Source organism: Acanthaster planci, linkage group LG05 (assembly GCF_054643075.1).
Source record: "Acanthaster planci isolate LZ-2023a linkage group LG05, COTS_SCS, whole genome shotgun sequence".
NCBI classification, from domain to species: domain Eukaryota; kingdom Metazoa; phylum Echinodermata; class Asteroidea; order Valvatida; family Acanthasteridae; genus Acanthaster; species Acanthaster planci.
In genome coordinates this window covers 2,743,300-2,753,195 of record NC_141781.1, presented here as the reverse complement: position 1 = coordinate 2,753,195, position 9,896 = coordinate 2,743,300, and the positions used below count along the sequence as shown (strand labels likewise).

Here is a 9,896-nt window from a genome sequence, read left to right as displayed (position 1 = left end):
ACGGGACAGTGATGTAACCAAGGGCGGAGCATACAGAAGGGCAGTTTGAAAGGATACAAATTTTAACCAGCAACTCTGAACACCGATGGAAGCCATACAAGGAAAACTAAATGATGAAAAGAATAAAACGAAATCACTTGAAATCCCTCTTCTTCATGAATTGGCTTCATTGGACTAGATTTGAATTTTAATTTCTACTTCATTCTTTCATTCAACAAAAGGAGAGCGGCTCTAACCATACCTCCCGTTCCCCTTTCATACCACTTCGGCGTCACGAAATGAGGCTACATGACCAAATGCGCGTCTGTGCTCAACGAAGTTGCGCACATTGCGCACTCGTATGATTTGGTTTGTTTACCACGGTGATTATTAAGTCAAACAGGAAAATTAAGGTCATGCAGTAAGGTCCCTCCACTCTACTACGCTCCAGCGTCGTTCTCTGTGTGCATGGAAAATCTGGCTCTTGTAGTTCTCCCCTCTTGTACTCTACCCTGTCAAACAATAATAAACAACTTCAGACAGGCCTACATACGCTCGTGACTACAAATTGGTCTTGTGACTGAGCGAAGGGCACTCACGTGGGCCTGACTGTTTCATGTTCACGCCTCCCGGTGAATGTTTAAAACTGGCGTGAGAAGTAGATAATGTCATTGTTGACGAGCCTCCTGAAGTGGATGTTTTTGAGAACAGTGCAGGAGAGACCAGACTGACAGCAACATAAGCTTTGGCAGTCTTCCAATTTATGTCATCAGCTGTGTTACTCTGTCGATTTGTCACAATGAAGGCAACAGTGCTTGCTATTGTGTGTGTTGCTGTGTGCTTCAGCATCCAGACAGGCGCACTGTCACCGTACGGTAATGTCTGTGCGTTTCATTTTCGTATATTAATGCGGGCGAAAAGAAGAGCAACTGGGCGCGGGTGGCGGGGTTTTTTTTTTGGTCGAGTAAGAGTTAAAATATGCTCACCTGTAATTTCTCAATATGAAACAAGGAACTACGAAAATTCGGGGACTGGAGAAAACCGAATCTTTCCTCTTAGTTCTCTGAGAAAATCGTAGAGAATAAGTTCAAAAGCCCTTCAATTATATCGCACGCTTGTATTCGGAGTAAGGTTAAGATCCGACTGACAGAAACTCACAGGCAGCGGCGTATTCACTCAGAGGGGCAAATGAAAGAGCAAATGTGGCTGAAGGCTGATTCATCATGATTTGGGGGGAGAAATAAAAATCAAAAGCCTTACTCACGATCCCAACATCTTTCGCTTTTATTTGCTGGTGTTGTTTTCTTGGGTTCTGGTGCTAATATTTGATAAAGAAATATACCCATTACTTTCTGTCCTACTCACGTATGAAGCATGCTTTGTTCTAAAAGAAAAGTCGGGAGGAACAAGATGACCCCTGCCCCCCCCCCGCTTGATACACCACTGCCCGTCTTTTATACTCACATAGCCTCTTTGTCAGTAAAGCTTAGCTTCATGATTTGCAGAGACGAGTGTCCCTCTTGGTTATAGGCCTGAGAATGTCGCAGCTTCACAAGAGACGACTGTGGAACAGTGTTGATGTCGCTGATCTTCACAAGTATAACCTCGACAATGACCCTCAGGCCCGTCATGGGTACCTGACCCAGCCCATGGACCACTTTGACCCTCTGGTCAACAAGCACTTCAACCAGCTTTACTGGATCGTTGACAAATACTGGAAGTCACCCAGCCATCCTGTCTTCTTGTACGAAGGGGAGGAATCGTCTTTATCACTGGACGAGGTTGCAAATGGTAGGATATCAGCAAACAAAAAATTATCAGACCCCAAAGAAAAAATCATCCAACATCCTCTTCAGCAGCTGCCGCAATAAAAGTTCACATTTGGGTCACTTTGCTCCGATTCTCTCGAAGATTCAAGTGTAGAATGGTGACAAACGCTGTCCGTGATGAGACCTTTAAGAAATTCCCTAGGTGAGCAGTGTCCCTCAAACCTTCCACACATTGCCGACACCAGCGAATTATTATAACCAAAAAAATCAGTGTTGCATTGACCCTCCTTTCTTAGGAATCCATAAGAACTACTGATAGTCTGTCATTTAGCATGATTCCTGACACATAACCCTGTGCTTCCTGTTTAAGGCTGTGGAACCTGGTGTCAAACATTTCTTCCAGGGCTATTTTAAAATTGACATGAAATGCAGATATCACAGCTATTATATAAGAAAGCCATAATGACATGAACAATATTTACAGGTCACCACGCTGAGATGGCTAAAGCTCACGGCGCCCTTATCCTTGGGCTTGAGCACCGTTTCTATGGTAATAGCACCACTAAGGAAGGATTGTTACTGAGCGAATTACAGTATCTGTCAAGCCAGCAACAGTAAGTATTCAACCGCTTAAAATATTTTACCATATTGCTGAAGGTAGGCCTAAAAGTTGATTTCCCCCTTTTTCTTGCAGTAAAGCCAGAGAGAAAGAGAGAGGTCGGGAGCTTTTTTTTTTTTAGTTCATGTTGGCGATAATCCAAAAGACATCAATATCATACATAATGAAATTTGCTACAACAATTAATTAGAAGGGCGTGTTAGTAAGTTTGATAATTGAACAAAATAATTGTTTTTCTAAATTATTACCAGCATTTAGGGGGAAAGAAGCACTGTGCTTTTGGCTTTCCCAATTAAACAAACAATGATTCAAACTGGACAAGAAACAGGAGACATGAGACAAACAATATGATACACTGCCAGGATAGACAACAGCATAAGACAGATATGCTCTCGGTTGAGACCAGATCTTTTACAGATTGAAGGTATATTGACATGATACATGATCTGATTTTCATTATAGAAACTGATAAGGTAGGTTTTGAGTGTTCTGGTAAATGCATTTAATGTTGAGGGTCTTGTCAGATCTAATAAGATCGTTCCAAAAGGACACACATTGTGCGATAAGACTATTTTTTGGAATCAGAAGTACGGTTATAATTAACATAATAGTCGGCCTTAAATGCAGATCCAGTTGCATGAGAATGTACTGAAGAAGCAGTTATAAACCCGTCATTGTAATTGCCTGGTTAAAGACCATATTTGTATTTAAACATAAATTTACCCAAATTAGAATTTAAAAGGTCGTTTTTTTAAGTATTCCATGCCCCACAAATAACAGAGTTGTATTAGTGAGAAGTTGGGTTTTTTCGGACAACTTTCCCGTGCAAAAGAAACAGCTTGTTGCATTCAAAGGTCGAGCTGCCCCAGGTAAGAAACGTCTGAGCCGGGAAGGAGAGGTTCCTAAGAAATAACACAATCTCATTTTGTCCCGTGCAGACTCGCCGATTTGTCAGTGTTTCGTGTCTTCGCCGAGAAGATGTTGGGCATGTCTGGTGACAACACATGGATTGTGTTCGGAGGATCTTATGCAGGCGCCTTGTCTGCTTGGTTCAGACTCAAGGTACAGCGCGCCCCCTTAAGGCACCCCCAACCCTCCATCATGTGTTTTGTTAACACTACCTTCCTTGTCGTGCTTGGCAGTCATAAGCCTCTGCCATTTTCAGTAAAATGCGTTGCTCGTTGATCGTCCTTTTACGGTGAACAGCTTCACCAATTCATCAGATTGTTTCCTTTTTTTTGCAGTACCCACACTTGGTGTATGGCTCTGTTGCGTCGTCTGCTCCAGTGCGCGCTCAGGCCAACTTCGAGGGGTACAATGACGTGGTAGCCGCCAGCTTTGCAGATCCGATTGTCTTTGGTTCTACACAGGTACTTACTGACAATATTTGACATGTGCCGCTTGGTTTGGTTTTTACCTCAAATTCAAATATCTTTACCGGGTTTTGAAAAAAGACCTTTAGAGCATGCATTGATCCATCCGCTATGAAAAACTGCCCAACAAGAGATTTAATACAAGAACATAAAGTGCGTGGCCAAGCCCCAAATGACTATTTTTCCAATCGCTGTCTTGCCTGGTACAGCTGATGTTTGGTTACACTTGTGACCTAACGGTCATGGTAGACTCGATTGAATTTCACCTTCGATGTTGTTTCCTCTAATCTCAGCGGATGGCAACGCAGGATTTTTTATATGTCCCAAAATGCCAAAGGATATGTGCATTACTCACTCTTTTTTGTTTTTATCCCAAAAATATATACTCCGGCGGATTTCATTATGACACAAAGCGGCCGTTTATAATTACGTAGGGCCTACATGTTTACCTTTTTGATTGTTGAGGATTAACCTTGCAACATCTTGACTTTTTTTCTTGTTTATTGTAGTGCGTGGCTAGCATCAAACAGGCCTTTGCAAAAGTTGAGCAAATGTGGAAGGCTGGCCAACTCGCTCAAATCCAAAAAGATTTCAACACTTGCCAGGACTTGAAGGAACCCAACGACTTCAAGACTTTCGCTAGTAATCTCCAAGGGGCATTCATGAGCGCCGCACAATACAATCGAGTGGAAGGAAATTCATCAAGCATCGGCGATTTGTGTAAAAAAATGATGGTTCCAGACCCCTATCAAGCTCTGGTCAATATCTTCAAGGTAATAGTTATGTCTGATACTGTGTTTAGAAATTGAAATCTGCACAGAAATAATCAGGAATTTTTCCCGAACACATCTGCTTCCAAAACAGTTATGCATAGCAACGTCCCGTGTATGTTTCGCGAGATAAGCTGTTCTAGCAAAGAATCACCATTGGATTAGATAAAAGCTACCTATCTTTTTTTCTTTTCAGTCCAGCAATTGTAGGGATGTGTCCTTTAAAGATTTTCTCAAGCACCTGCAAGACACCACCTTTGATCCTTATTCGATGTATCGACAGTGGTTTTATCAGACCTGTACCCAGTTTGGATATTGTAAGTGTTGCATTTTCCTCTCTGTCTCTTTCCCCAGAACGCTGCCTTTAAAAAATTTGATTCATAGAAGTTTATTATCTTTCAACGATGAATGAAACATTCCACACGATTATCTCCTGATTATTCTAGTTAACAAATATGAAACATTAACGTATTGAAATCAAGAAAAATATTTTTTAACTTAACATCATGACTCCAAGTGATATTATGCTAGCACGGTGGTTCTTTGCTTAGTTGGTGAAGTCCACTTTTGTAAACAGGGGACTACTGTTTTCATCCGTCAAAATAATACACAGCATGTGATATGTATCATCCCATAACATAATACAGAAAACTTAAAATCGTTGACTCAAGCACTGGTTGCTCTCAGTCGAAACGAATTTCATAAAAGAACCATTATAGCATGAATGTAATAAGTTTTTCTGTTTGAAACGTTTCGGAAGCATTGCAAGCTATTCTAAGTTTTATCTTTTTAATCTTGAGGTTTGATCTTCATATGTCTCTCGTAAAATTACAGATCAGACTTGTGACAAGAATACAACATGTATGTTCCTGCCCCAAGTCGATTTGGACTTCTACTTTGCCTGGTGCAAGGGGGCTTACAACATCCCAGCTGCCAACGTGGAGGAACAGGTGAACTTCACGAACGCTTACTACGGAGCAGACCATCCCAGGGGATCTAGGGTGGTCTTCGTTGACGGTGAGTTGAGCTGAAACGCCAGCGTGACGCTTGTTCGCGAGTCTGGTACCGTCGCAGCAATGGCTTGGCGGTCATGGGCGTGGGAACGAATCAGTGAGTCCGATCTCAATCCAATAGTCCTTTGGTTCAATCCGGTCAGATCTGTGACTTCTCTATGTGATTCAGTCCAAATCAAGCGTATCCATTCGTGGATATTTTGCTTTTTGTAAAAAAGAATACTTATTTCTTCATTGAAACCACAGGGCTAGCTCTTTGTTTAAACTGAGTAATCGAAAATCCAATCTTTCTTCCATGCAAAACGATTTCACTATTTTACGCAACTTTAATAAAGCTCACAACGACGAACATTTCATTGCGTAAAATAACGACAAAGACTAACTTAAAAACAAACGATAGGGAAAGTTGACGTTACGTAACTTTACAGGAACTTTCCCTAAAGTTTCAGTTTCTAGGTGCAGGGAACAAGCCTATATGAATTGCCTTCCTTGTCAAGCTGCAAGACCGTGACCCCACACGCCTTTCCTTGCTCAATGCACAGATTTACCTTGGCCTGTCAGCAAGCAATTCCTCGGCTTCTTGGTCGGCTTCAGACATCAATGATCAAGGATCGGATTTGGGCAGAATTCAAACTATACTATGCAATGCTACCCGCCTTTCGAAGCTCCTTAACTGTGAGCTTTTCTTGAACTTCTCTCATTGAAACCGAATCCTGCTTTGGTGCTGAAATCGCTTATTAACGTCGTGGTAAATATACATATGTGTAGGTTCTTACTTTATCAATCACCAAAGCTATATCTCTTTGTTCCACATCAATCGTACGACGAATAGATAAACTGTGCAAAATATAGCAGCATTCAGCATGCGTGCTGGAGCCTGAAGTGGAAGACAGTGGTAAAAACGCAGAGTTAGTTCCTAAACAGAAGCTAGGCTGCGTCTGAATCACTTGGCTGCGGATTGAACTTACATGTGACTCAACGGGAGCTGGCTGCAGCCACTACCAGAGACTCGTGGGTAATTTCAAGCTGCAGCCAAGTAATTTGGACACAGGTTTATCACTCTTGATCTCAGAACAAAGGATGGGCATGCAGTGTAGTTACGTAAGGGAGGAAAATGTCATATGCGCAAAGCAAAACCCAAACTTTTGCATGAGAATCTACTGAGATCAAGTAACCAAAAATGAACAAGAAAGGCAAGCAACCTAAAGCAAGAAATGATTTTTGAAAAAAATACAAACGACTTAGTAGCATTAAAATAACAGACTAAACGTTAACCATCATCTTTCCACCCATCTTCAATTTGCTTACGTATTTTATAGGTACCATCGATCCGTGGCACGCCCTAAGCGTCTTAAAAGATCTGCCAGAGGACCTCAAGTCCATTTTCATGAAGGGTACATCTCATTGTGCAGACATGGCACCTTATAACCCTGACGACACCCCCGCATTGAAGGCGGGCAGACTGGTAAGAACCACTCAGTGGCTCATTCTAATACTGGGGGACATACCAACATACTAATCACGAGAAAAACGTGTTCCTTAATTGTTGTAAAAACAGAAATTACACAAAACAATCTGCGACTTAATTTTGTCTGACATGCTACCTTATCTCAACATTGTAAGGGATGACGCATTTAGGTTCAGTTTGGCAATGGCAATATAGCAAAGTCATTGAAGATCTACAAAGAGGTGAACGAGCAAGTAATCAGTGTTTAATAATGTGTTCTTGCACGGTTTTGTAGCAGCACATGTACATTTGAGTTACCAATATAAAATCTTCGTAAAGGCTTTCATATTGAAAGGGGGAAAGTAACGAATCCGAAACAGCAATGTGCTCCACTTTTAATAGCTGTCCTGCCCATTGGCAGTGGGCGGCAAATAACCAAAATCTTAAAACAAAATTTTCCGGACATGGAAATAAGGCAGACGGGAAGGAGGGGGCTGGAGACTTCATTACACATTGGCAATGTTAATTATATCATATGCATCTTGCATAGGGCAACTTTGGGCGCGAACTCTCGATCCCCACTGCGTGAAATTCCTTTGACTCTCAAATATTGACGTTGGCTGCAACCCTAGTGGCGTACATGGTCAATGACATATTGTGCAATTATTTTCAATGACATGTGAATGTTTTCAACGTATTATAACACATTATAGGCCTATTACCGGCTGATAACCAGCTCCGTGTAGCGGCCATGCCTGTTTCTAAATGGTCCACTAGATAGTCCAAACCATTCATTGCTTGGGTGGTGTTGGTCGAACTTGGTTCACCGTCCCTCGACCGTTAACCGTTAACTTGCCCTTAGTAATATCTCAAGCAAAGAAGCACCCCCTCAGCGGTTGAAAAGAGCAGCGTTGGTCGGGTGTGTTCATTTTGTTGGTAGCGATTCAACATTTCCTAGTCGTTCGTGAACCAGTGAAGTTCAGTTCCGACCAAAGAAGTCTTCGTTACCATCCCCACTATGCAGGCAGGCATATGAAAAGTTGCTCTTATTTTTCCTCACTTTCGGGTAACCTTTTGTTGCACCCTTGGATGACATGGTTGATGAACTGTTTCTTTTTTCGTTTTCTTCTTCTCTCTTCAGGCCATTGAAAAGGTGGTCAGCGACTGGCTGATGCAGGCAGAAATGGAAAAGAAACGAAAGTAAAGGCTACCTAATCAAAGTTTTGTGCTAGGGTATAGAGCATCCAGAAATTGCTAGCAACAACGAATGTCCTGATATCTTGTATTTCAAAATTTCCCTGGATTTGTTTGTCTAGGTGATTAAGGTAGATTAATTTTAAAATCGCCTAAAAAGCGGGCAACATCGGAGGAATTTTTTACAGAGCTTCGCTAAAAGCGCAAATGAATAACATTTTCAATTCATTGTATTAAGGATACAAACTCTATGCTGTTCAGTGGCCGGCCCTTTTAAAACTGAATGCCCAAGGTGTGAGTCGATCATGGCGATCTTCAAACGAAGGTCATTTCTAAGCTTTGGAGCAGTACCACTTTGAGAATTTGATGAATTTAGAATAAAGCAAAACAGAAACTGTTACAGTGTTACACAGTGGACAGTGTCCAGTAACTGACTTTGTTACAGTTTATAATTTTGTACACTATGTTCATGTTACGATCACAGTTGATCCAAATCCTTTTGTGTCTCCCTGAAAAGGTACGTGTGGAATTTACGCATGTTCCAAAAAACCTATAAAAGACTCCGTAGTCATTGATTTCGCTCTCAGTCAGTGCCTATATGCTTGTAGCATGTGCGTTCCGAAAAAGCCAGCGTTGGGTCAGCACCGCCTTGTCGTCTACGCCTCGATTACTGCCGGACCGTGGCCAAGGCTGACACCGCTGATGGACCGTGGACCCTGGAGTGTCGTGGCTCCATGTGGAAGCCGAATCTCGGGGATCGACACTGACCTACCTGTCTTAATTGGGCTGTTCTGGCGCGGAGTGTGGAGGTGCTTGGCCCGACGACCGCGCTCTTTTAGCCATGGCACTGACTGGGCGGGGCCTAATTTTCTTCCTCCCATGTGTTGGCTCCTTAAGGTAATTGTACTCGGCCGAATATAATTTGCCTCTTTGCGTATTAATATGTTTTTGCGGGCTTTCTAATTTTCATTGTAATTAATTGTGCTTGGCTGTGCTAATGTAAATAATTTCCTTTTATGCTTTTGACTGTTCAGATTCACGGTGTTCTTGCATGGGAAGTTTAAAGTTGCAGCAAACCACTACATTTACTTTGTTTTAATTTACTGCTTTGCTGATTTAAGTTTGTAATTAAATGTTATTCCAAATTAGTTCCTTTATTGTTCTTTGCTCGTGTTTTTTTGTGTCCTGGTTCCCGTCTTTTGATTTTTCTTCTGCAGTGTGTTCTCCGCACGTAACAGTTCAGTTCTACCAAATTGAAGAGTACACCTAGGCACATCCAACTGGAAAATGAAATTTACATCCTCAGGCAACAATATATATGTGCATACAAGCTTGTAAGACGTCATTTTTATGGTCGAAAAGGCGCATCAAAGGCCCAAACTTAAGCAGTACCCTTTGAGGTCATGACCCTTGGAACTCTGACCCCATACATGCTGCAAGATGTGAGGAGAGATGATGGCTCCTCGGTCACAGGCAGAAAATGACTTTGTCTGGAGTGTCATTAAAGGCAGCGTAAGTATTGTGGCGCTGCGCCCCTAAGGCGAAGGCGCCCTCCTCCTCGAGGCGCGACTCGTCGGACGGCACGTACCGGAGAGTCCCTGAGCGGCTAGGGACGAGTCCGTTGGGACAGAAGTATAGCGTCCGCCAAGAAAGTTCAATGATCTCTGGTCTTTGTTGAGATGATGCCTAATCTGATTGGCCGAAACTTAGTGACGCAATCTGGACAGAACTG

At 42.3% G+C, this 9,896-nt stretch overlaps 1 protein-coding gene across 2 annotated transcripts; it reads left to right on the top strand.

Annotated features, from left to right (window-relative positions):
• Positions 1-550: 550 nt before the first annotated feature.
• LOC147799010 (thymus-specific serine protease-like) lies at positions 551-9,312 on the top strand. Of its 2 annotated transcripts, none has more exons than XM_087136858.1 (10): positions 551-863; positions 1,510-1,770; positions 2,233-2,362; positions 3,306-3,429; positions 3,612-3,737; positions 4,250-4,513; positions 4,707-4,827; positions 5,345-5,527; positions 6,843-6,988; positions 8,112-9,312. In XM_087136858.1, the coding sequence occupies exons 1-10, from the start codon at positions 743-745 to the stop codon at positions 8,172-8,174; spliced, it is 1,539 nt and encodes a 512-aa protein (XP_086992984.1). In that variant the 5' UTR covers positions 551-742; the 3' UTR covers positions 8,175-9,312. The 2 variants fall into 2 exon arrangements, with proteins under 2 accessions (XP_086992984.1, XP_086992985.1); XM_087136859.1 differs by having other exon boundaries at positions 556-854.
• The last annotated feature ends 584 nt before the right edge of the window (positions 9,313-9,896 follow it).